The sequence below is a fragment of the Mustela erminea genome, chromosome 7 (genome assembly GCF_009829155.1).
Source record: "Mustela erminea isolate mMusErm1 chromosome 7, mMusErm1.Pri, whole genome shotgun sequence".
Classification (NCBI taxonomy): Eukaryota; Metazoa; Chordata; class Mammalia; order Carnivora; family Mustelidae; genus Mustela; species Mustela erminea.
The window spans coordinates 27,549,209-27,576,091 of record NC_045620.1 but is presented as its reverse complement, the minus strand read 5'-3'; the positions used below and the strand labels follow the sequence as shown (position 1 = coordinate 27,576,091).

At 45.4% G+C, this 26,883-nt stretch overlaps 1 protein-coding gene and 1 long non-coding RNA gene across 5 annotated transcripts in view; one reads left to right on the top strand and one right to left on the bottom strand.

Moving 5' to 3' along the window:
* PSMF1 (proteasome inhibitor subunit 1) overlaps positions 1–25,242 on the bottom strand; it is a 48,374-nt gene extending 23,132 nt beyond the window's left edge. For 3 of the 4 annotated variants that reach the window (XR_004287531.1, XR_004287532.1, XM_032351147.1), the window contains exons 1-5: positions 25,068–25,242; positions 22,130–22,273; positions 15,152–15,304; positions 13,314–13,396; positions 1,455–1,640 (exon numbers count right to left, since the gene is read on the bottom strand). Coding sequence is in view for 2 of the 4 variants with exons in the window: in XM_032351147.1 (XP_032207038.1) it covers positions 1,455–1,640; positions 13,314–13,396; positions 15,152–15,304; positions 22,130–22,273; positions 25,068–25,073 (572 nt within the window). In the remaining 2 variants the exon portion in view is untranslated. The remainder of the gene's footprint in view (positions 1–1,454; positions 1,641–13,313; positions 13,397–15,151; positions 15,305–22,129; positions 22,274–25,067) is intronic. The other variant, XM_032351146.1, reaches the window with a different exon arrangement.
* Positions 9,637–13,319, top strand: LOC116595137. The gene is made up of 3 exons (XR_004287533.1): positions 9,637–9,707; positions 10,258–10,373; positions 13,070–13,319. It is a non-coding gene; the product is annotated as an uncharacterized LOC116595137 (long non-coding RNA).
* Positions 25,243–26,883: the final 1,641 nt, after the last annotated feature.

The following is a 26,883-nucleotide window of genomic DNA, read 5'->3' as shown; positions in this document are numbered from 1 at the left end:
AAATGACCTGCATCCCACACAACTTTCCAAAGTCTTGTTAGGTGTTCAGGGAAGTATAAAGCCTTCATAAAGTATCCAAGTCTAATGAGACACTCTCCATCTAATATTTTGTTTGCCATTCTCCTAAGAACTGTTCATCATTTCAGAAGAGTCATGTTAGTAATAGCAATGCAGTTTATAGTATTTGAATTTGGCTTGAATACATGTGTATATGCCAGCTTTTGTTGCTGTCAAATTCTACATAATTCCATATACAAGTGCAAATGTCTGACTTTATTTTCCAGTGTAACTCTGCTTAAGCATCTACATGATCAAACAGACATTATCTTATTAATTACTCTCTATTTCTCATTTATATTATAGTTAGGACTTTATACTGATTCCTTTTGAAGTGTGCATTCAGTTAGATTATCTATGAATATCATTTCAAGAAAAGTAAAGGAGATTTCACGAAGTATTTGTTTTGACATGGGCAGTGAGTCTGAGAGAGCTGAGAATTACTATCTACTTAAGGTGTAAAAATCCACCCCAACCTCTTGATTGCCATCCAGGGCTTGTTCTTAAATCTTGCCACCATATTTGGCCACATCGTAGCCACAGCACTACACTGGGATTTGACAACTGAACTGCAGCCCTGGCCCTGTCTCTTTATTAGTGGCTGGTGACCTTAGGCAGGTCATCTTACCTGTGGTCCTATCTATAAAATAAGGAGGTTAGATTAGACAAGCTGTTCCCAATCCTTCAACTACTTTTTAGTATTCACCCTCCCCACAGGATTTCTGAAGAGTGCCAAAGAGACTTACCAATTATTATTCATTGTAATAAATTAACTTCCCATTTTTTAACTAAACAAGGATACGTTAATTGCAAAACAGGATAAAATAACAATGGCAGTGAACACTTACTGAGTGCTTATTATGGCCCCATGGTGAAGCCCCAGGCCCCCATTACTGTTACACTGGGGATTCCAAATTGGGAAAAGCACTGTCTCAACCAGACACTAAGGTCTCCCACTGGTTCTCGTCTCCATCCTCAGAGCATGAGTCTCCTGTCGTAGATGCTCCCACCCTAACCTGGTAAGATCTTGGATGAGATATACTCATACCTCATGTTGCTTTGGAAAAGTTCTGAAGCTGTCAGAGGTTAGGTGGCTACCATGAATGAAATGGAACGGGAAAGACAGTTGGCCTCCAACCCTCTGGGAAGGTACTTCTGCATCTCTGCGTTTCCCTGAAATGCCCAGCCCCAGTCCCTGCAACCCAAAGAAGCTGGGTAGTAAGGGTGACTAGGAGCCGTATCAGAACTCAATGCTCCACTTCTGTCTCCAACCACCAAGACTCAGACAATCTGTTGCAGACACATGGAGGCCAGAGAGGGGGCCACGTGGCAGGATGGTTATGGCTAGAACCCTGCAGAAGCATGGGATGGCTGCCTGCTGGGGGCTCTGTACTCACCAGGGAGGCTGCCGGCTCGTGTGTGGGTGGTGTGGGTGAATCCGGAGCGGGTCCACCTCTCTGGCAGTGGCAGGCGGAAACTCCCGGGGGAGACTGCTGACACTAGCCTTGTCCCAGTGCTCATGGATAGGTGTGATGATTCCAGACACAATGCGAGACCGAAGTTCCTCACTGTTCTTGTAGGTCCTGTAGGAAGGAGACGAGGTGTCAACTGCTTGCACCTGGCTGGCAACCCCGTATACACTATTCTGGCAGCGGCGGCGGCGGCGGCGGCAGTGGCGGCCCTGATAGCTCTTCGCTTTGCGCTTGGACTGTTTGCAAGGGTGGGGACAGGCCGCCCGGCGGACCTGTGTGAGGGGGGCAACAGCCCGGTGTCGTCTCCGAGATTTGGGCCTAAGCTTCTTAGGCATCTGAGTTGCCCCTCCTCGCTTACCACCCCATTAGAAAGAGGTGACAGTGCAGGGGCACAGGGCCTGGACTGGCTACTCCTCTGTACCTGCCCAACCCTCTCCTCAGCCTCATTGTGTGTTCATCAAGGGTCATGGGAAGGGTCATGGACAGCCAAGGCTCTTGGGGAGGATGAACCAGGTTCCTGGTCCAGGTAGGCGGGGCTCTAGGGGCTCAAGGTCAGTTTTGTCACCAACTCAGAGCCCTTGGAAGGCTACGCTGGGCCTCTTTTCTCTGCCTGTGACAGCTAAGCATGGTGGGCTGTAGCTGAGTGTTGAAGCAGGCTGAGGTAGCAATGAGTGGGTAGTGCTCCAGAATTCCTAAAAATCTGAAATTTAAAATGAGACATATTCTGGGCCAAAAAGCAAATCTTACAAATTTTAAAAAACTGAAACTATATAGAGTATGTTCTCTGACCATATGGAATGATACCAAACATCAAAATAGAAGGAAGTCTCTAAATAATGGAAATTAACCCAATTCTAGAAAACCCTCAGGTCACAGAGGAAGACATGAAGAAAAATACAAAGCACTGAATAAAAATAAATATATAACATATTATATGGGGTAGGTGTGCCTGGTGTGTCAGTCAGTTGTGTGGCTGACTCGTAATTTTGGCTCAGGTCACGATCAGGGTTGAGAGATCGAGTCCTATGATGGGGCTCCCTCTCGGCAGGGCATCTGCTTGGGATTCTCTCCCTCCCCTTCTGACCCTCCCCCTACTTGCATACTCTCTCTTAAAATAAATTTTAAAATCTTAGGAAAAAATAGGCAGGGATATGGCTAAAACAGTGTTGAGAAGAAACTTCATTGCACTAAATGCTCACATTGGAAAAGAGGAAGGAAATCGATAATCAAAATTCTGACCTCAAGAACCTAGAAAAAGAGCAAATAAAACCCTAAACAAGGCGGCACCTGGGTGGTTCAGTGAGTTAAAGCCTCTGCCTTCAGCTCAGGTTGTGATCTTGGGGTCCTGGGATGGAGCCCCACATCAGGTTCTCTGCTCAGTGGGGGGAGCCCGCTTCCCCCACCCTCTGCCTGCCTCTCTGCCTACTTGTGACCTCTGTCTGTCAAATAAATAAATAAATTTTTTTTTAAAAAAGCCCTAAGCAAGGCTGAAGTAAGGAAATAATAAAGAATGAAAATCAATAAAAAACAGGAAAATGAGAGAGAAAATTAATTTAAAAAAAAGTTCTTCCAAAAAATGAATAAAATCAACAAACTTTTAGCAAGATTGGCAAACACAAAAAGAGAGAAGACACAAATCACCAATAGCAAGAATGACATGGGATATTACAACACATAGTATTGTCACTGGAAGGATAATAAGAGAATACTAACAACTTCAACTACTTAGAACACACCAATTCTTCAAAAACCACAAACTAACACTCAGCCAAAATAAAATAATTTGAAGAGTTCTATTACAGTAAAAAAATTCATACTTAAGCACCCAAAACAAGAAATCTCTAGAGCCAGATGATTTCAGTGGAGAATGCTACCAAACACTTAAAGAAGAATTAAGACTAATTTACAGCTATTTCCAGATAATAGGAGAGGAAGAAACATTTCCCAACTCATTTTATGAGGCCAGGATTGCCTCACATCAAAGCCAGACAAAAGAGCACAAAAAACAAAACTACAGACCTGCATTTCCCATGAACTTGGATGCACAAATGTTCAACAAAGTACTAACAAGCAGAATTAAAAAATATATTAAAAGAATCATACACCCCTAGGATTCACTGTTGGCATGCAAGGCTGGATCAGTATTCACAAATCCCTACCATATCAATAAGCAAAGAAAAGATATATGATCCTATCGACTGACGCAGAAAATGCATTTGACCAAATCCAACATGGAAATCCATTCATTATAAAAACTCAACAAACCAGGAACAGAAGGGAACCTCTTGAGCTTCATAAAGAATACCAACAAAAATCCACAGTTAACAAAATACTTAATAGGGGCTCCTGGGTGGCTCGGTAGGTTAAGTGTCTGCCTTCGGCTCAGGTCATGATCTCCAGTTCCTGGGATCAAGCCTTTCATACTGGGGCTCTTTGCACAGTAGGGAGCCTGTTTTTCCCTCTCCCTCTACCTGCTGCACTCCCTGCTTGTGCTCTGTCAGATAAATAAATAAAAACCTTAAAAAAAAAAAAAACAAACCAACCCACAATAACAATCATTTTAATAATGAAAGCCCTGAGCTGACTGCAGGATATTTCTGAAGCTAAGTGGGAGGGAAAGACTGGGGAGTAGGGAAGGAGGGAACAAAAGCTGAGCTATGACTTTTTCCCCCCTCTTAAGATTTACTAGAATGGAAAGAGAGGTAGAAGTCTTACAAATTAAGTTTATTTCCCTTTATCTGAGAAGCCACTGAACAGGTAAAAGTGGCAAATATGGATTGTATTCCCCTATGATTTAGGTCATTTGTTCTTGGGACCTTAAATATGGAGTTTTAGAAAAAGGCTGCTCATATACATGGAGCAATAATGATACAACAACTAATATTTACTGAGCACTTACTATGTGACAGGCACTGTTCTAAGTCCTTTACATACATTACCTAAGTAAGTTAACAGAACAACTATTAGTTACAAATCCAGTAAATAAAGTCAGAATTTGAATGAAAATTATAATAAAATAATGAAAGATTCAATGCTTTGCCTCAGACTGGGAATATCGCAAGGATGTTCTCTTTTACCACTCTTAAATAACATAACACTGAAGTTCTAGCCATTGCAATAAAGCAAGTAAATAAGAAAAAAGAAAAAATATAGATTAGAAGGGGAATAAAACTTCCTTTTTTTGCAGATGACATGACGGTCACCCTTGAAATTCCCAAGAAATCTACCAAAAAACCCTCCAAGAACAATGAGTTCAGCAAGGTGACTGCATAGAAGATCAACACGCATTTCTATATACTAACAGTAAATACCTGCAAATCGAAACTAAGAGCCTAATATAATTTATAATCATCCCCCTCCTCCAGAAAAGAAACAGCAAAAACATGTTCAGGAGCTACTTGCTGAAAATTACAAAATGATGATGAAATAATTCAAATAAGACTTAATAAATGGAGATATACCACGTTCATAGTGAAAATGTCAATTTTCCCCATAATAGGTTTAATGATCTACAGGCTTAATGCAACTCCCAGCAAGGTCTTTATTGACACAGACAAGCTTATTCTAAAGTTAGTACAGAAAGGCAAGGACCCTAGAATAGCTCGGACTCTTCTGACAAGATAAGTGGGAGGAATCATTCTATTCAATTTTAAGGTCTACTATGCAGCTACATTAATCAAAACTGTGTGATACTGGCAGAGGGACACACAGAAAGATCAATGAGAAAAAAAAGAAAACCTAAAAACAGGCACACATTAAGTACAGACAACTGCTTTTTGAAAAAGCTGCAAAAGCAGTTGAAAGAAAGAAGAACAAATGGTTTGGAGCAATTGGACATCCACAGGCAAGAAAATGAACCCCTATCCAAACCTCACATTTTACATAAAAATTAACTTAAAATAGACCACAGACTTAAATGTAAAATGCAAAACTATAAAAAGCTTAGGATAAAACATAAGAGAAAATCTTGGGGCTCTAAAGCTAGGCAAAGCATTCTTGACACCAAAAGCATGATCCATAAAGTTGATAAAATAAGTATTATCAAAATAAAAAACTTTGTGAAAGACGCTTTTGAGAGAATTAAAAAACAAACTATAGGCTGGGAGAAAACATTTATAAGCCATCATCTAAGAAAGGACTTGCATCTAAAGTATATAAAGAACTCTCATACATACAGCAGTAAAAAAAACTCAAACAATTCAATTAGAAAAGGGGAAGGGGCGCCCGGGTGGCTCAGTGGGTTAAAGCCTCTGTCTTCGGCTCAGGTCATGATCCCAGGGTCCTGGGATCGAGCCCCGCATCGGGCTCTCTGCTCAGCGGGGAGCCTGCTTACCACCACCGCCCCCCCCCCCCCGCCTGCCTCTCTGCCTACTTGTGATCTCTGTCTGTCAAATAAATAAATAAAATCTTTAAAAAGAAAAAAAAAAGAAAAGAAAGAAAATGGGCAAAAGATACGAACAGACACTTTGCCAAAGAAGATACACAGATGGCAAATACATACATGGAAAGATGCTCAACATCATTAGCCATTAGGGAAATACAAATTAAAACCATGAGATAATACTACATACCTATCAGAAAAACTAAAATGAAAAAGAGTAACACCACTAAATGCTGGTGAAGATGCAGAGAAATGGTATCACTCATTCACTGGTGGTGCACACGTAACACAGCACACTCTAGAAAATCAGTTGGAAGTTTCTTAAAAAACTAAACATGCAACTGTCAATGTGCTCTTGGGCATTTATCACAGAGAAAGAGAATTATGTCCACACTAAAGCCTGTACCTGAATGTCTCAGCATTCAGGTATGCATATGCCCATAGTGTTCATAGTGCATATGGCATTATGCAGAGTGAGAAAAGCCAATCCCATAAGCCTAAGCTTACATACTGTAAGATTCCATTTACTTAACATTTTTTTTTTTTAAGGCAAAGGTATTTTTTAGAAGATTTTATTTCGGGGTACCTGGGTGGCTCTGAGGGTTAAGCCTCTGCCTTCAGCTCAGGTCATGGTCTTAGGGTTCTGGGATCGAACCCTGCATCAGGCTCTCTGCTCAGCAGGGAGTCTGCTTTCCCCTCTCTCTGCCTACTTGTGATCTCATTCTGTCTCAAATAAATAAATAAAATCTTAAAAAAATACATTTTATTTATTTGTCAGCGAGAGTGAAGAGAGTGCACAAACGGGGTGTGGCAGGCAGAGGGAGTAGCAGGATCCCCACGGAGCAAGAAGCCTGATGCAGGACTCAATCCTAGGGCCCTGGGATCATGACCTGAGCTGAAGGCAGACCCTTAACCAAATGAGCCACCTAGGTAGGTGTTCCTTAACATTTCTGAAATAAAATGTTAGAGATGGAGAAGAAGTGGTTGTTGGGGTTAGGGATGGGGAGGGACAGTGGGTATGGCTATAAAAGGGCATCAAGAGGAATCCTTATGGGGGCAGCTGGGTGTCTCTGTCAGGTTAAGCATCTGACTCTAGATTCTGGCTCAGGTCATGATCATAGGGTTGAGATGGAGCCTCATGTCAGTCTCCATGCTGGAGCCTGCTTGAGATTCTCTCTCTCTCTCCCCCTTTGTCCCTTCTACTCCTCTCAAAAAAAGAAAAAAAAAAAGAAGAAGAGGAGGGATCCTTACAGTGTTAAAAAGACTTATATCAATGTCAATATCCTAGCTGTATAGTTTTGTACAATGTGATCACTGAGGTAAAATGTATAAAGGATACAAAGAATCTCTGTATTATTTCTTTTTTTTCCCCTCTGTATTATTTCTTACAACTGCATTTAAGACTACAATTATCACAAAATAAAATTTTTTGATTTTTTAAATTTTTAAGTAAGCTCCATGCCCAGCATAGAGCAAAACACGGGGCTTGAACTCATGACCCTGAGATCAAGATCTGAACTGAGCTCAAGAGTTGGGCCCTTAACCAACTAAGCCACCCAGGTGCCCCTCAAAATAAAACGTTTAATTAAAAAATACATTTTTATTAAATAACCATGAGAGGACTGAGAGATTTAGAGTAGATCAGTGATTTCAAATTTTCTCTTTCACAGAAGGGGGCCCAAGGAGGATAAAAGAGAAAGCCCAGGGACCTCTATTTCCTGCCCTTACCCTTTCCACGAGAACAATTTTACTTTTACCACTTTAATGTGTCAATCCTAAAGAACACTGTGAAGAAAGAGTTGGTGGTTCAAAAGTGTAACACGTGAAATGGCTTGGAAGATCTAAGGGCCTGTGGGTTCTACATCCCTACAACAATCAGGTTCTTGCTCAGAACACAGAACTTTGGGGACCTTGCTGCTTCCCTGACCAAGCTGGGTGGAAGGGGAAAATCTAAATCCTCTTTTCCTTTCAATCAGATGAGCTGTGTGTGATACAGCTAGAAGGCCTCTGATCCCTCTATGTAGGATGTGTGTTTATCTGCAGAATTCCAGTCTGAAATTCTTGCACAATTTCTAAGCCTTTGTAGCACTGCCATTTTGGTAGCAGCAAAGACAGCCTATAGGCTACCATCCTGCAAGGGCAGAAATAGAAGGGGCACGGCAGAGAGGAACTGGTTTCTTACTCCTTAGGAAATCAGGGTTTGCTCAGCAAGGGACACAAATTTCCCCTGTAGCGTGTACAAGACAAGCCTTGAGCACCTACCAAGGAGGGCTGGATCGGGGAAGGTGACTAGAGACAGGCAGTTCAGTGTCGCTGACAACAGGACAGAGCAGGGAGGGTGCGCCTAACGATCAGGAGGCAGATCCATACCCCAGCTCTCAGAGCCTCAGTTTCCATGGAGATGATTCCTGGTGATGAGATATTTTTCCCTTTGTATGTTTACTACAGGCTGCTACACCCAGCCCTGAGCACTCAGTGCTGACATCTCGTTTTGTTCTCACAACACTCCAAGGTAGCATTGTTGGTTCCGCATTTCACAGTCATCAAAAACCAAAACAAAACACTCCCCCAGCACATAACCCCAAAAAATGTATTAAAACAAACAAATAAATAAATACATGGAGACACTGTCATCATTTCTCGCAGTACTGCTAAGGGGACTAAATGCTGGAATGGGCATGTAGAGCCTAGCACGGGACCTGGGTTCCTGCACGGATTTCATCATCATCTCCTGCAATACAATTCCAGAATGAAGAAGTCAAGAGAAAGGCTCCACGTCCTTTCCTTACCCACCTTAGGGGTGCGGGGCTCACACAATGTGCAGCGCCCACTCTGGCTGCGGCTCTGGGCTGGCCTCACTTCACTCATTCCACTGGCCACTATATGCAGAACAGACCCAGGCCCTGCCCTCAAGGACATCACAGGCGAGGGTGGGGGTGACCAACTCTAACCATAAAACACCGACGTATCAAATGCTTAAAAGGGTGTTATGAAACCTCAGATCTGGTGGGCGGGCAGGAAAGGCTTCTCTGAGGAACTCAAGTTTCAATGGGAACTGAAGGAAGACCGGGAGCTGGCTGCGTGAGGCGGTCAGGGAGAGTGCTCTACGCACAGGGGAGAGCTCAGAAGCAGGGCAGCGGTGTGTGTGGCACACTGGCCAAGGCACAGCCACTGGGGGGGGGGGGCGTGGTACAGGATAAGGTTGCCAGGGTTAGGCTTGAGGCCTCATCGAGGATTTTGTTTTTATCCTAAAAGCAGACAACATTCACTGAAGGGTTCTGAGTATTTTTCAGAGTAAAAAAAATGTTTTTAATTGTGGGAAAATACATATAAAATTTAGCAGCGTAACCATCTGTAAGCATAGAGCTCAGGTGCAGATTACAGTCACCACCACTAGCCATCTTCTGAGCTCCCCATCTTGTAAAACTAAAACTCTGTATCCAGGAAATAGTAACTCCCTATTCACCCATTTTCCCAGCCCCAGCATCCACTGTTTTACTTTCTGTCTCTAGGAATCTGACTACTATAGGTATCTCATCTAAGCAGAATCCTAACATGTTTGCTTGTGAGTGGTTTATTTTGCTTAGCATAATGTCCTCAAGGTTATTCCATGTGGAAGCCTATGTCCAGCTCTTCCTCCCTTCTTAAAGCTGAGTAACTGTAGGTACAGACCACACTGCATGTATGCCACTGTGCATCTATACTACGTTCTGTTTATGCATTCATCTGTTCTAGGTATTCATGGATACCTACGTGGCTTCCACCTTCTGGCTACTGTGAATAATGCTTCTATAAACGTGAGTATACAAGTATGTATTCTGGACCCTTTCAATGTTACTGGGTATATGCCCAGAAGCAGAATTCTTGGATTCTATGGTAATGTAATTTTGTGAGGAACCACAACACTGTTTTCCACAGTGGCTGCACCATTTTAAATTTCCACCAACCATGCACAAGGATTCCAATCTGCCCACATCCTGGACAATACTTGTTATTTTGTTTTGTTTTGTTTTGTGATAGTAGCCCTCCTAATGTATGGGAGGTTGTATCACTGAAGGATTTCAAGCCAGGGTTTTAACCATGACCATGTTTTAAAAAGGCTGGTCCGACTCCTGTGTGGGGCATCAACTGAAGGGTGGTGAGCCGAGCAGAAGTCGGGAGCTCCTCACACAAAGGCTGCTTGGAAGAGGGGCAGAGATGAAGGGGTGGCCTCAATCATGGAGGCAGATGGTGTGCAAGTTTGAGAGGAGTGGGGTGGGTTCAAAACGGTTATTCCTGATTAGATATAATAAAATGCAATAGGGTTTCTAGGCTGTTCTGATGACTGTGAATTTATACTCATGCCAGGTTTCCTCTAAAATCAAGAAGGTCAAGGAGGATGGCAAAAAAGTCCCTACGATGCAAGAAAGTGGAAATAGCTGGGCCTAACCATGTAACAATTTCATCATACTTACGGATAAGGAGTAAGTACCCTCTGAACATAATACTCTGACTATGTACATCCTCAGCGGGACACAGCTGAATAAAAAGAACCAGAAAGAAACTGTACTTGAAACTTTATTTGGTTGATTTGTTCTTCATTGATACTGATGTAGCAGTCAGAGACTGTGTATTTTAGGATCAAGCAAATGAGTACATACGTTGATGCTGTTGGAAACTGGAATTCTCACCACAGAAGAGAGCTAAAGTACAAAATAAAAGAGTAAGAATCCCATGGTGTTAGATTAAAAATGAAGGCATCACTTTAGAATAAGAAAAGACTTTAAGGAAAAAGATTCTAAGCTCTATTCACTCACTGAAAGGACCTGGAAGCAATGGCATCCTTAGTATTAAAGAGCATATTCAGGGCTCAGATTCTGGTTTTTAAATATGATTCCCCACTAACAGAAATCATGGCTCCTTAGAAAATCAACTGATTTCAAGGCAGGGGCAAGAAAATTACAGGGTAAGGCTGGGACATCTTTACTGTGTCAGAAAGTATGAAACACTCTATGAATGATGGGTACATGTCAAAAGGACAAAGAAGGCATTCTAAAAGGGTTCCCACTGGGCATCCAAAGAATGACAGAAATGGATCATAACTTAGAATAAAAAAGAAGCTTTAAGTCTACATGGGTATTTAAAAAAAATAAAAATAAAGGAGACAGGAAAAAACTTTTTTTTTTTTTTAATGATGATAAATGTAAAAAGAATGATTAAGACAGAAAATTACTGTCTTACATTTATCTCTGTAATAACAGACTCAGGGGAGAATCATGGATAGATGCCAAGACTGCTAGATGGAAGACTGCTAGGAAGCAGAGTACTCACGGTCTGCTGGTATAATCCTGCAGATGACTTATTAAACATAAAGGAAAACAGACACCCTTACCAGGGAAAAAGCTGGCAGACACCAAGTGATCGCCAAGTGATCAAAATGATCAGAGTCAACAAGACAGACGTCTGCACCTGAAGTGAGACCCTGAGGAGAACACAGTGTCATCTATGCAATGCTCTTGTCAAAAATGATCAGTCTGAATCAAATGATGAGCAAATAACCTAATAAATCTGATCGCTAGGAAACAATCTGAACATTCTACATGATAATGGATCTGGAGTCTTTGAAAATACCAAGGTCGTGGAAAACAAACATTTAAGAAACTGTTCTGGATTCAAGGGAATTAAAGGGCCATGAAGATAAACGCAATATGGGATCTTTGGTTGGGTAAGAAAGAACCCTCAAAACCAAAAAACCCAAACACTAGCTAAAAAGGACACTCCAGGATGACGGCAGAAATATCAGCATGGACTGTGTATTCAGTGATACTCGTGCATCCGCTCTACGCTTCCCCAGTGTGACCACTGTGCTAATGTCATACAGGGGGACGCCCTCATCTGAACAAGGAGATAAAGATGCTGCTGGAGTATTTAGGGGTGAAGTTTCACAAAGTCTGGAGATAATTCTCAGCTGCTTCAAGAACAGAAGAGCACACAGAAAAATTAAACAAATGTGGTAAAACATTAAACACTGGTAAATCTAGGTGACAGGCATATGGGCGTTCACCATATTTTTGCAAACCATCTTTTCTGTGGAGTAGCAAATTTCAAAATAAAGTCAAAGGAATGAGAAAATAAGCCAGACAGGGAAAAAATCTTTGCAAAACATCTATGATAAAATATCATTACCCAAAATACACAAAGAACTCTTAAAACTTAACAGCAAGAGAATAAACAACCCAATTAAAAAATGGACCAGAGATCTAGACAAACACCTCACCAAAGAAGATATGCAGATGGAAAACAAGCATATGAAAAGACGCTCCAAGTCGTGTGTCATTTGGGAACTGTAAATTAAAACAAGATACTACTACACGCTTATTAGAATGGCCAAATCTGAAAAACTAACACCACCAAATGCTGACAAGGATGTGGAGCAACAGGAACACTCACACATTGTTGGTGGGAATGTGAAATGGTACTGCCACAATGGAAAACAGCAGGGCAGGTTCCTACAAACAGAAACATGTTTGGGGCTCCCAGGTGGCTCAGTTGGTTACGTGTCTGCCTTCAGCTCAGGTCACAATCCCAGGGTCCTAGGATTAAGCCCCACATATCATGTCGGGCTTCCTGCTCAGTGGGGAGCCTGTTTCTTCCTCTCCCTCTGCCCCGCCTTCTTGTTCACTTGCTCTATCTCAAATAAATAAATAAAATCTTAAAAAAGAAAAAAAAAAAAAGTAAACACTCCCTCACACACTGCCAACAATGAACCTGAATGTAAACCATGGAATGCGGGTGAGAACGTGTACTGATGCAGACACTTCCATTATAACTATACAGAATGCTGATGGCAGAGGTGGGAGTGGAGGGGGAGGTGTTCATGGGAACTCTGCACTAGCTGTTCGATTTTGCTGTTAACCTAAAGCTGCTCTAAAAAATAAAGCTCATTTAAAAGAAAAAGTTGGAGGTGGAGGTAGGCACACCTTTTCTCCAGGAGCCCACTGTAACTGACCCCATTGGCCTGACTCTACTTCTCCCCTGAAGCCACTGCAGCACGTGTGGATCCTCGCTTCTATCATTGTATTTCACGTAGCATTTCCCACGTGAATCTTCTCTTAAATTAAAAATAGAAAAGAGAATTTAGACCTTGCAGATAATCTAATCCCATTTTCTCATTTCACAGATGAGGACACGGAGGTCAAGAGAAATAAAATGTCCAAGTTAGAGGTCTGAGACCTAGTCTCCAGACTCCTGCTCTGCTGCTTCCTGCCTTGTAGCTGACTGCCTTCATGACCTAGTACTGGAAGTATCTGTGCCCAGAAGACATAGATCATTTTATTAACCTTTCTTGACTCTCTGGACTTCTCCACCCCATTCCATTGTTTCTCTCTTCGTTTTCCCAAGGAAAAGCCATCACTTAGAAGTACCTGTGGAAGTCAGCCAGGTGTTCTGAATCGATATAATCATCCAAATTCAGGGTCAAATCTGATACCTGCTGTGACCCACTTTCCTAGAAAAATGAAAACAGAAAACGAGAGACTGGGGATATTTCTGGGCTAATGGGAGAATAGTTAAATATTCAGGTTAAAGAAATATACATACACAAAGAAACATACCAGGAATGTCTGTAATATGTGGAATACTATTCCGGTGCTTGGGGTCTGCTCTGATTTAGAAAGACTGCCTTTCTGAGGCTGGGCCCAGTAAACCTACCTGCCAGGCTCTTTTGCAGCCTGGGCACAGGCATGTCACTGGTGTGTCAAATGGATGCACATCTTTGACTTGGAGGTGGGCAACATGGAAAAGAAAAGCAGGCCCAACAAAGGGTAGATGTCTTTCTCACAAGGTTGGTAGCAAAGGCATCAGCAGCTCATGGGAAGGGGCTCCACAACCAAGCCAGCACCTCATGTCTGGGGCAGTGGCAGCAGCAGTGGTTTTCATGGTGTGCATCTGAGCACTGACTTGAAAGCCCAGCCTTGAACCTGTTTCTCCAGCCCTCCCAACAATTCAATGGCTATCCCAGTTCTTTTAATAAACCAAATCTGTTTGAGTAACTTGAGGGAATTTTGTTATTTATAACTAAGAACTCTGTCTGATACACGATCTAAGTCTTTGTCAAAACAGAAAGGGTAAGATGAACATAGGGGAAGGGAAGGAAAAATAAGATAAAAACACAGAGAGAGGCAAACCATAAGAACTCTTAATTCCAGGGAACAAACTGAGGGTTGCTGGAGGGGAAGTCAGTGGGGGGAATGGGGTAACTGGGAGACAGATATTAAGGAGGGCATGTGATGTAATGAGCACTGGGTGTTATACACAACTGATAAATCACTGAATTATACCCCTGAAATAATAATACAGCATATGTTAATAATACAGCATATGTTAACTAAACTGAATTTAAATAAGGGGAAAAAAAACCGGAAAGGGATAAATTATGGTACTATAAAATACTACATACTAGTTAAAATGAATAAGGTATATCTACATGCATTCGATGTAAAGACCCCCAAAATATACTGAGTGAAAAAGCCAGGTACAGTGCAATACAGACTGCATGCTACTTTCTGATGAACACACAGAGACAACAAAGACTAACTTAACAGGAGAGTCACTGCCCTTGGGGGGCTTAGAGTCCAGCAGCAGAAGATAAACATCAAATCAAAGGACAACTAAGTACATAATTACAAACTGTGGTCAGAACCAGCAAGGAAATAAAATGATGAAGTAGAAAGGCATAATTTAGATTTTTCTGGCAGGTGAAGACTAGGTACTAGGTAGGCAGAACTACACTTTTTGAGGAAGTGAAAAATGAGAAGGGATCCGCAGGAGCTGAAGGGAGGAGGGTGTGTGTGAGGCAGCCCACGGTGGTGGGGAGAGTTTTCCATCCCTGGAAATAAGACATGTAAGGGCACTAGGATAGCAGAGGGCTAGGTTTATCTAAAAAATTAAAAGTAGCCCCCGCTAGGGCCTACAGTAAGCTTTTTTCCTTCCCTGTTGTCATTGAAAGGATGATTTGCATAATCATTTACATAATCATTCCCCTGTGATGAAGTACCCCCCTTGGTAATACCAGAAGGTGAACGTCTTTGAGCACAAAGCTTTTCTATATGGAGGATTCCTGTCTTAGTTCCAGAAGTAGGGTCACTGGGTAAAGTCCTCACGAACATTTAAGGCTCTTGATCTGTACTGTTAAATGGGCTGCAGAAAGGGGATCCCAACGTCCGCTCCCACCAGCAGGTGCCAACATGTCCCTGAGACTCACCAGCACATTGATGATCATGCTGTTCTCCACAGTGACAGCCTTCACAAGGAGCTGTCTGGACCCATCCTTAGACTCATACCGGAGGACATACAGGTCTTTACTGCTATTCCATTCGGCCGGCAGCAGTTCTGACTTCTTATCATTGGGACCTGGCTGAGAAGACACCGAGGTTGAGAGGAAGATCACAACCTCAGAACACAGAGGTATGAAGGACCTTGAAGACAACCTAATCCCATTTACTCATTTCACAAATGAGGACATGGAGGTCAAGAGAAATAAAATGTCCAAGTTAGGTCTGGGACTCCTGCTCCAGTGCTCCCTCTGTTGTAGCTGACTGCCTTCATGACCCAGTGCGGGAACCGTCCAGTATCTGCAGCCTTGGTTTGGTAAGAATCTCCTCTCCACCCCCCTGCCAAGAATAAAGCCAATCGCCTGAAGGGTTGCTGTGAAATTCCAAGACTGTTTTTCTAAGTTCAGGACCTGAACTAAGCTCAGGACCATCAGCAAGAGAAGCACTGAAGCGTTGACAAAAAATAAAAGATCCTAGTGTGCTCCCCTCCAGACTACTGCAGTGGGTTCCCACAAATGACTGACAGTTTTCACACACACACACACACACACACACACAAACGGAGCACATGTACAAGAGAAAACATCAGTGCACACCTCTGTGCCTCCTGCTTCAGAAACAGACCACCACCACTGCCAACGCCTTAAGTAGGGTAACTCCTAATGAATCTCTTACTCCTCTCACAGATAATCGCCACTCTGTTATTTTTTAAAACGTCTTTACTTTTCCTTATAGCTGTATTACTACATACACAACCCTAAAAGATGTATTGCTTCAGGTCTGTTTGAATTTATAGAAATGGGATCACCTTTAACGCTTCCTTTTTCATTCGAGATTGTGAGGTTTCGCTGTGTTGACACATTTAACCACACACGGTCCACTACCTAGCGCTCCGCGGCAGCACAGCTCACAGCTACGCGATGTGGTGCTGTACAAGCTGCCAGGTACACACTCACTTGTTGAAGCCTATGTGAACGGTGTAGAGGTTTGCTATGACAAATGCTGCTGCTAGGAACACTTGTGTAAACACCTGCTGGTACAAAGGTGGATAAACTTCTGCAGAGTATGTGTGGGGAAAGAACTTTCAATCTGTGAGATAAAATCAAACCGTCTTCCGAAGAGGTACTGATTTACACTTCCACCAACGTGGTAGGGGTCTCCTCATAGTTCCGTGTGGCCAGCAACATTGTCACTGCCCAACTTTAAAACTTGTGCTCACCTGGTGGGTGTAAAAATGCATCCCTGTTGAGTTGTGAGGTCTTTCTTTTTCCATCCTGGACTTCCCTTTTACACACTATAAAGTTTGCAAAATCATCTTTAAATTACTTCTATAGGAAAAGGTAACAGAGTAATTTCCAGGTGGGGAAGGATCTCTTAAGATCCATGAGAGAAAAATAATACTGTCTTTGAGACTGTTCCCCAAACTGAAAGCTTCTGTTCAACAACAGGCACTGCAACATTAACATGCAGCTGCAGGCCAGGACGAGATGTCTGCCATGGCCACAGATGAAAAAGAATGGATAACTAGCACATTAAGGGAATGCCTGGAAAATGAACAATAAAAATTGGGAACCCATTTGAAAAACTAGCAAAAGATATGAACGAGCAAAAGAGCGAGTAGATAATGGTATACAGAGGGCTGTTCAACTTCACCAGCACTCAGACAAGTGCAGGCTGAAACCACAAGGTTCCACGTCACACCCATCTCACTGGTATCATCCATTTCTCTATTCCTCTTTCATGTGGGTGTGGGACAATGGGGACGCTCAGACACTGCAGGTGGCCACTTACACTGCTGCAAACCCTCTGGAAAGGAGTCTGGCAGCATATGGTACACTCGGGTAAGCAGACACCCAGGGACCCCAAACGTCCATTCCTGGAGGAGACCCTGTGCACAAAGACACAGGAGACATCACAATCTTGCCATGAATACCAAAGTGGAAGTGAAATGAAAAAATATGCTCATGCTGGAATACTATATAGAAGTGAGAAGGAACAAATTAGATCAAAGTGTAGCATCACAGATAGGGTAAAAAATATAACTTAAAATGCAACTTAAAAACTGTAACTTAAGGGGCACCTGGACGGCACAGTCTATTGGGAGCCTGACTCCTGATTTCGGCTCAGGTCTTGATCTCTTGATCTCAGGGTCATGAGTACAAGCCTCACATTGGAATCCAAACTGGGCTAGGAGCCTACTTAAAAAAAAAAAATGTGTGTGTGTGTGTGTGTGTGTGTGTGTGTGTGTGTTTCTGTGTATATATATTTGCATTTATATGCGTATATATATACACGTATACACACACACACACACACACACACACACGTATAGAACTTAAATTTTTCTTAGAAGTTAAGAAAAAATGTAATTTACAGCCTGGTACCATTTATGTAAAAAATTTTTAAAACACATGAAAATAATCCGTATATTTTTTTCATGGATATCTACTTATATGGCTGAACACGAAGCAAAATGGATTGGGAAGCTTCATACTCAGGAGACTATGCTGGGAGGAACTGGACTAAAGATGAAGAACCAGGATGCCCAGGTGGCTCAGTCAGTTAAGCCACCGCCTTCGGCTCAGGTCATGATCCCAAGGTCCTGGGATCGAGTCTTGCATGGGGCTCCTTGCTCAGTGGGGTGCCTGCTTCTTCTCTCTCTGCCTCTGCCTGACACTCTGCCTCATTGTGTGTGCTCTCGCTCGCTCTCTGACAAATAAATAAGTATCTCTAAAATAAAAAGACGAGGAACAACAGCAAAAGACAAAGGTCCAGCACCGCAGCCCTTACACACAACAAGGACAATGGGAGGCCAAGAGTGGAGAATGAGGGGCCTCTCCTCTTTGGTCACCCTTGGTGCCCAGGAATCCAATGGGGGAAGTGGTCCCAAATGCAATTCAAGATGTTGCAACTGGCATGGTTTAAAAGCTGGCAGAATGACAAGGAAATTCACAAGCCTGAAGCAAAGAAATGAGAGTGAGGAAAAACAAAAGTGAAAGGACTCAAACTAGTCTGCCAAGAGAAACAATCCCTCACCACCAACTTCATACATTTCCTGTAACAGGTTTAGTGGATTCAAGGTTTCCTTCGGAAGTTTAGATTTTGATAATGTGCCTTGTCTTTTTTCTGTCCGAGGCCTTTGAATTTCTATGTATATCCTCTGCATATAGCATTTGACCCACCAGAATTTTCCTTGGAATATAGATAATTTGGTCTCCTCACTCTTTCACAGACTCTGGCTTCTAGGGCAAGAGAGCACTCTGGGGTCAGGTGAAGCTGATACCTCTTGCTGCAGGCGAATTGATGGTCCCAGCCCAAGGGCTGCCCTGATATGGGGAAAACCAGTGGGACTAAGAGGGACTGGTCCTGGTGATATCAGGCCAAATTTGGCATTTCAACTGTGTTCTGGGCCCTGACATCAAATATCAGGCCCCCCAGAAAGCTGCAACTGGAAAGCAGCCAAAGCATATGGTTGTGTGGTTTAATACTCTCAGATGAAAAATTTAAGGGCTCAGAGGAGCTGAGAACTGCCTAAGGTCACAGTAAGTCAGAAGCAGACCTAGGTTTGGCACTCAGAGCTCCTGGCTGCTTGGTATATGGCTGGAGATTTTTCCCAGCCAGATCCACTACTCTTTTTTACCCCAAAAGAGTAAAGATAGTTGTCCACTTAGTCCACCCCAGTCCTAGGGCTGACAGCATTCTTCAGTGGCCATGAGTTCATCCCTGGGTCTCTGGGCTAAAAAGCACTCAAAGAAACACAAACAGATCATTTTGGGCATTCCCTCTCTTTTGTCATAACCTTTAGATTCCTACAACAGAAAACAAAATTCTCAACCTTACATCTATAGCCATCTATAACCCCTTGTCACCTAACCCCCTTGCCACCTCTGTAAAGCTCTTAGGAGGAGTGGTACTGACTCCAAAAAGGTAATCCAAATTCAAATACTGGATTTTTATTGAAGCCAGTGGCCTCACTGCTCTTCTGACCAAGTTTTACATACACAACTGCTCTGTGTGCACGGGACAACATAAAATCAAAGAGAAAAACAGCCAATTCAGCTTTCTATTTAACAGTCAATATATTATATGATGAAGCACATACTTCTGGGAACTTCCTCTCTCCTTATCACCCCTACAAGGATGGGGCGCAGGAGGAGGATGGAGAGGCAACATAAATATTCTCTAAGCATGGTAAATACTCTTGGTCTCAGCAGAGTTTGCTGGTCCCAGGCCAGAAAATTAAACCCTCTCTTAAATAAACTAATAGATGCCTCTCTAAAAGGCTTTTATTTCCACAGAAGCTGACTCAGCAGAAGTCAGAGGAGGACAAGTGCAACTCAAGCCTGAGCAGCTCTTCAGGGAAAAGGCACAGAAGCAAAAAGACACACCAAGGAGCAATACGAACACCCAGCCCCAGAAGGCGTGCATGATTTAGCGCTGGGGTGGACACCGTGACGGACAGTGGACAGTGCCTTTCAAAACCCTCCTCCCCACCCTCTCTGGCCTCCTGCCATACATCTGGGGTCTGCATCTTTTTCTGGCCGGCATGAATTCAATAAGTGGCACCATAAACAAAGTGGAATTAGATGGACCTTTAGGAATCAGTCAAGCATCTTTTATGTCTTTTTAATCTGTATTAAAATGAGATTGTATTCTTTTTGCACATTTCACCTGAAAAATTGGGACCCCGAGTATCTGGCAAGGGGATGATGCCAAAGGAGACAATGACCTATATGAACTGATGTCCCTAAGCTGTCAGAACAACTCAGAGACAGGAGTGTGAAGGACGGGCAGTGGGAGCAGGTCTGCAGTGCTGATATGTCCCTGTGAAATGGGGAGAAGAGGAGTCGCACAGGCCCTCGGGAACAAGTTCCTGTTTGAGGGGAGAGATTCCAACTATATCAGAGCAGTAGCTAGCTGGGAGTAAACAAGGTGAGGTCCATGAGAGGCAGAGAGCAGGGCAGACCTGTTAGATCTGAAGGGCACTGTAAAGGGTGGGGACGAGCCCCAAGGGCAAGAACAAATAAGTCTTCCTCCCCTTTCCAATCCCACTTCACACCATGCCATTCTATACGTCCGCTTTCTGGAATTCCCGGGCAAAGTTGAAATGAAATGACTGGGGCAAGTGAGAGAGTCATTCAGGATTGGAAAGGTGAAGTGAGGCAAGTGAGGAAACAAAGTTTCTGTTGGGGACACTATACACTGAGCAGGAGCCCAACACTCATGAGTGGAGACCCCATCTCTACCGGGTCCCAAGGCCTGAGATGTTGAAAGGCAGGGTAAGTGGAATGCAGAGCAGGATGGGCAGAAAGGCCAAGAACAGAGCTATCGGGGAGGAAAACGTGGTTCCTGCTTCCAGGTGTGTGTGTGAGGCCCCTTCTTTTCCAGCCTTATATCCAGTCCTAGATTCTACAAGAAGGAACAAGGATGTGTGAGCCTGGAGAGGGGTGGGGATGGGGGATACTAAGTGTGTATCTGGGGTCCTTGTGAGATACTTGAGGTCTGGGATCGGGCCGGGGGGAGGGGAAGCCAAATATCCAAGACAGTTCTTATCCTCCTCATGTGACTCCTGTTGGTGGGCGTTAAGTATGAGAGGGGGTGGTTGTTTTGCTCACTGCTCTGAAGGACAGAGGAATGGGGCCGCAGGGAGTGGAAGGAAGTGCCTGGCTCTCGGGGCTCAGGATGTGTAAACTGTTTGAGGAGGGATCCTTAAAGCTCCGTGTCAGGAGAGGAAAACTTAAGACACTGGGTGTACATCTGAGAAACTAAGAAAGGACTGGGGAGTTTGAGAACTGAAGCAGTTAGAAATGAGAGTAAGGTTAAAATCTCACCGTAAGAGATGCAAGGGGTGAGATGAGATGCCCTACTCCCCAGAGCTGGTACTGGTTTTGAGGGTGAGACGAACGTGACAGCGAGGGGCAGGCTAGGAATCCCGTGTGTATGTGGGGTGTGTGGCTGGGAGGGTATTTTCCCTGATGAAGTAGAAGAGAACTGAAGGGGCAGAAAGGGGGCCAGGCCCAGTTCTCACAGGAACCTAATGTGCAGGATGCTGTGGAGGGGGAAAGTCACGGGAAAGGGAAAGGGAAGATGAACAGTTTCCCCCCAAAGAATTACACAGTAGGCAGGGCCCAGCAGTCCTGGGAGATCTGTGGGTGTGACACGCCCCCCGGCTCCGAGGGGCAGAGCCTGAGGATGGGAGAGTGGGAGGGGGGGCTGACCCTGTAGGGTCAGCTCTTGGGGAGGAAACCTTACCTGGTTCTCATCACATCCAGGGTGCAAGGATGTACCTGTGGGGCGGTGCGAGGCGGGGGGGGGAAGGGGGGGAGGGGGGAAGGGTCCCAGAACCTGAGCTGGGGATGGCAGCGGTTGAGTGGGCTGCACTGGGCCCTTCAGTAAAAGGTGAAAGGTGTGTGTGCTCTCTGGGCCCGTGCTGAGGAGTGAAGGAAGGGTCCCTGAGTGGGGCGGAGTAGACCGAAGCTCGCCGGTATAAGCGCGCTTGGATTCAGATGATCCGGGGGAAGCCCAAGTGAGTACCACCTCCCCCGCCCCCGCCGCTGTGTGGGGAGGAGCTTGGCGGAGTTCAGGCAGGTAAGCCGCGCTCAGGGGAGCTAAGCCCCGTCTCAGTGTCGGTCCACACGATCCTGGCCTGGGAGACTGACAGGCTGTGCCGAAGCGAGCTTCTCTGAGTTTCCAAATCTAGTTGCCCCAGCTGCGTTGTGAGGGGCGCTGGGCCGGGCCAGCAGAGCAGCTCCCCGACCCGCACACCAAACCGAAGGTGCCAGGAGCCCCAGCGCCGGGACTCGGGCGGGGGAGCGGCAGGCGCTCTGGCCCAGAGCTCCGGCCCTTGGATCCGGGCAGAAGACACCTCACCCCCACCACCCTGGCCCCGGGCCCGCTCTTTGGAGTACCTGGTCGCCGACACCCAAGGCGTAGTAGCCGTGCGTCACCACCTCCCAGTGCAGAAAGCAGATGAGCGCGTCCTGCGCGCAGGTGATGGCCGGCGCCGCCGACGCGTACAGTACCTCCAAGCCCGCCATGGGCACCCCAGGCTCCTGCGGGCGGAGGAAGGAAGGGACACAGTGCGGTGAGCCAACTCGGCCCTGCGACTGCTGAAGACTCCCTCCGCTACTCCTCCAGGCCCACCTGCGGCCAAAATGGAGACGCCCGGGGGGCGGAGCGCGGCCGCCGGAAGTAACTCCAATTCGGCTCAGTAGCGCGAATGCGCCGGCTGGAAACTAGAGCCGGGCACTTAAGGGTTCCGCAAGACAACCTGCGGGCGGGGCGGGGGCGGGGCGGGGCGGGGCGGGGGCGGGGCGGGGCTGTTTCAAGCGGGAATCCTGCTTTTCCAGGTAGCTGCAGCGACTGCCATAGGCGGGACGTTAAATAAGGTCACCAGGAGAGGCCACCTTGCTCTGAGCCACAGACTTCCCACCTGCACAATGGGGTGGGCATATGTTGTGGCGAGAGAGTTTATGAGATGCGGCTAAAATATATTCATAATAGTTGGCACTATGCAGTTGGCACTTAATTCTAAATGCGTTACTTGAACTCATTAATTTAATCCTCACGACCCGACCCTATAAAGTTGGTATGAATGATAGCCCCATTTTCTAGAGGGGTGAATTTGACCGCCATGACACAGCCAGCCAGTGAGTGGCCGAGACGGTGCCAGAACCTAGCAGTCTGGCTCCCAGGACAACGTTTGTGTGCTAGATCCCATGCCCAAACCTTTACACGACCCTATCCACAGCTCCGTGAGGTATGTTCCATTATCATCCCCATTTTGCAGATGACAAAACCAGCTCAGAGAACTGAAGCCCCTTCCTCCAAAAAGACAAAGCTGCTGTGGAGCTCCTAATCCACTACCAAATTTCAATCATTTATTTGCCTGTCTCTGTGATTTTTACTACCTATTATTCCTTCCACACATTTTTCAAATCCACTTTTTGTTTTTGCTCAAATTAATTTAGTTTTCCCATCCCAGTCAGCACCGTGTGGCAAGCCACCATCATCTTTCAATTGGATGACTGCACCAGCTTCTGAACCACCCCAGTTCATCTCTGTCTCCCAAAAGTCTGTTCTACACTCTGCATCTAGAGATTCTGTTAGGACACAAGCCAAATGACATCCTTCCTCTGCTTAAAATCCTCCCGGGGCTCCCATCAGGGAAAGTAAAGTCCTCCCCATGGTCTGCAGAAACCTGCATATGGTCTGTGCCCTCTCCCCACTCACCTCTCCGACATCATCTCCTCTAACTTTTCCCTCATCCCCTGCACTCTTGGCTGCAATAACCTGGACCACCATCCTCTTGTGCCCACATCGGATCCACAAGCAAAGCCAATCAACTTTATCCTCAATATGTATTCTGAATCTGACCACTTCCTACCGCCTTCACTGCCTCCACCCTGGTCTGAGCCTCTGGCATCTCATACTTGGACTAATGCAGTAGTTTCCTAACCAGGTTTCCTCTTCCACATGTTTGGTTCTCCAGGTCTCTGAATGTACTGCTGTCTCTGCCTGGAATGCTCTTTCCCCAAACACCCACATGGTTTGCTCCTTCAATTTTAAGTGACTCCTTCTCTCATCTCCTACTGGCCTCAGCAGACACCTTCCCTGACCCCCAGGCAAAATAACCTCATCTACCCTTTAATCCCTTCTTCACACTGCTTTCTTTCCTGCAAAGCATTAATCATAACCTGACCTTCTAGCAGGTATCTCTTTGCTTGTTTATTTAACGACTGTCTCCTCACTAGACTGTGAGAAGGGAGCAGAGGCCACATCTGTCTTGTGCACAGGTATACACCTGAGGGTCTTCCTGGCTCAGGGTATACTTGTTGAATGCTGACTGAATGAATTTTTGGTGTGGGCTCAACTTCATGGAGCCAGTCTCATCCCTTTTGCAGTTCCCCACTCACTTTGTTACCTGGCCCCGTATCACTCCACATTTTGTATTCCTGGGACTTTTCTAGGACACCCAGATTCCTGAAACCCATCTGCAGAAGTTGTAGCTGAGTGCCTGTGGTAGAGTGCAGGCATGCTGACCATACTCTGGGTTGTGTTAATGCTGGTGGACTCCTAAGACACTTTAAATGTCCCTCCCCAGTTATTGAAAAATTGACCGATCATTCCCTCATTCCTTCACTTATTCATCCGCTAAACCTCTCTAGGGTGTGTTGCCAGGGATGGCCATGCTGGCTGCCCAGGGGCGGTCCTGTTCCTAAGTACCTACTGTGAGCCAGGCCCAGGTGAACAAGCTGTAGTTAGTTCCTTCCATTCTGGAGCCCACTGTCTAGAAATAAAAGAATTACATACAAAGGTAACCCAGTGTGAAGACCATCATGACATAGGGGTACTTGGAGGTCCGTGCAAGCCCAGAAGAGGCATCTAATTCAGGCTAGAGGTCAGGGCGGGCTTCTTGGAGGAAGAGATGCCCAACATGAAAGCCTTTCATGCCCAACATGAAAAGCCCTCAGGTAGGGAATTGCGCAGTTTAGAGGAAGTGGCTCTTGGTGCTTAGAGGTGCCTGCTAAGGAGTGAATTGGACACCATGGCATCTGCTATTCCCCAGCCATGCCCCCCTCAACCTGTTCCCAAGGGTGAGCCATGCCTTCACCAGTCTGTGGCCCAGCAGGCAACACGGAGTAGTTCCTAGCATCTGTGTGCCACAGGAATGAGGTAAGCTTTATCTCTTGCACTGGGCTGTGTGCCCTTTGGGCCAGTACTGTGTTCTATTCACCCCTGATCCTCAGGGTCCTCCATGGATGAGAGCCCACGAGAGGATCCTCTGGGACAATAGGTTTGTGTATATCCTGCCCCTGGTCCATCCAGCACTTTCTGGGCACTTACCACCATTGACAAGGGTCTCAGTTGTCCCTGTGAGGCCTGTGATTGACTGAGAAGGGAAGCAGGTGGAAGATGCCTCCCCAGCTGGGCCCTCGCTACCTGGGCAGGGCAGAGCCCATGCCAGATATGAGGGCGAGGGCCCAAGATGATGAAAGGAACATGGGCAGTGGCTGCAGCCACCAGTTCCTGGTTGCCAAGTGACAGCAATGTGAGGATTCTAAGCTCCCTGGAAACTGTATCCCTGGAAACCATGAAGAGGTGAGCTGAGGGGCAGGGCCCAAATGGGCACTGAGATGGAATTATTCCACACTGGAAGCCTTCTGCTTTTTTGGCTTAGCATCATTCTAACAAACTCACCTCCTCCAGGAAGCCCTCCATGATTAGTAGTGTTCAGTACAGGAACCCACTGGATGAGTTGGAATGTAGAAATGGGGAAACCTGCCTCTAGATTTCAGGGGGTCTGAAAGTTGTAGGAGAACACCAGCAATGATCACAGCTGCCTCGTGTCCTAAGGCAGCATTCAGGGGGAAGATCTGCAGAGGCGGCTCCAAACCTGAATGGAAACTCTGGACCCACTGTTATTGGAGAAGCAATAAGGTGCTTCTGCTGCCTCACATTGCCTGGATCTAACCCAGAGTCCCACCAACAAGTCTTCTGAAAAAGGGTGGGTTGGACGGGGATGGTATTGAGACTCTCTCTCACAGACAAATTGGTCAATATTCTCTTACTTAATTTCAGTAATTCTTTAAGGTAGAAACTAATATGACCCTCATTTTTTTAAAGTGAAAAGAGTAAGGCACAGGAAGGTTGTACCATGTCTCCTCAGTGACACAGGATCTGAACCAGATGGTATCTCTATACATCACCACGTGACTTTGCCCCATGACAGCGTCCAAGGGGCTTGCAGGCCTGCAAGCTCTGTCTGAGGTCTGCACAGGAGATGGTGAGAGAGCTGTGACCGAGTTTTTCAGACTTTGGCTAGTGGCTGGTAAGGCTGGGAACACGGAAAATGGTATAGGCTGGGGACTGAGAAATTGTCCCCAGAAATGGTCTAACCATGGGAAGTCTCTCCAACCACAGCCACCCAGGAGGGCCCATGCAGAGACAAGAGAAGCCACAAGAGGGCGCCCGGCCCCACCCAAATGCCCACCGAGGGCAGCCAAGCGCTGTGAGGTGCCTATTTCTTTTCCCTTCTCCTCTTTCTAAGGCTTCTTCAGGGGAGCCCTAGACTGGGGACGACAGTGCGGTCAGATTTTTTCACAAATGGAAATGCCTACTGGTAGCTCTGCGCACTGTTGACCCCAAGGGGAAACCGTCCTCGGGGGACCCCAATCCCAGCGGTCAAAGGGCCTGCTCTCTCCTCCTTATTTTGTTTTACATTTTATTTTATTTTATTTTATTTTATTTTATTTTATTTTATTTTATTTTATTTTATTTTATTTTATTTTATTTATTTTTTTATTTGACAGCATAAGCAAGGGGAATGGCAGAGGGAAAGGGAGAAGCAGGCTCCCCGCTGAGAAAGGAGCTGGATGTGGGCTCCACCCCAGGATCCTAGGATCATGACCTGAGCGGAAGGCAGACACTTAACCGACTGAGCCAACCAGGTGCCCCTGCTCTGCTCCTTTCTGAGGCCATTCTTCTTCTCAAATACCCCACTTCCTTCAGCAGACATCTTTGTATCCATCTTTTCACAGACTTGGCCCTATCCCCTCCCCCACAACCTCAGCCCCTTCCATCTCCAGCCCTGAAGTCCCATCAGGCCCTTGCCCCACCTGGTGTGGCAGCTGGCATGGGTGATCAGCCTGATTGAGAGGCC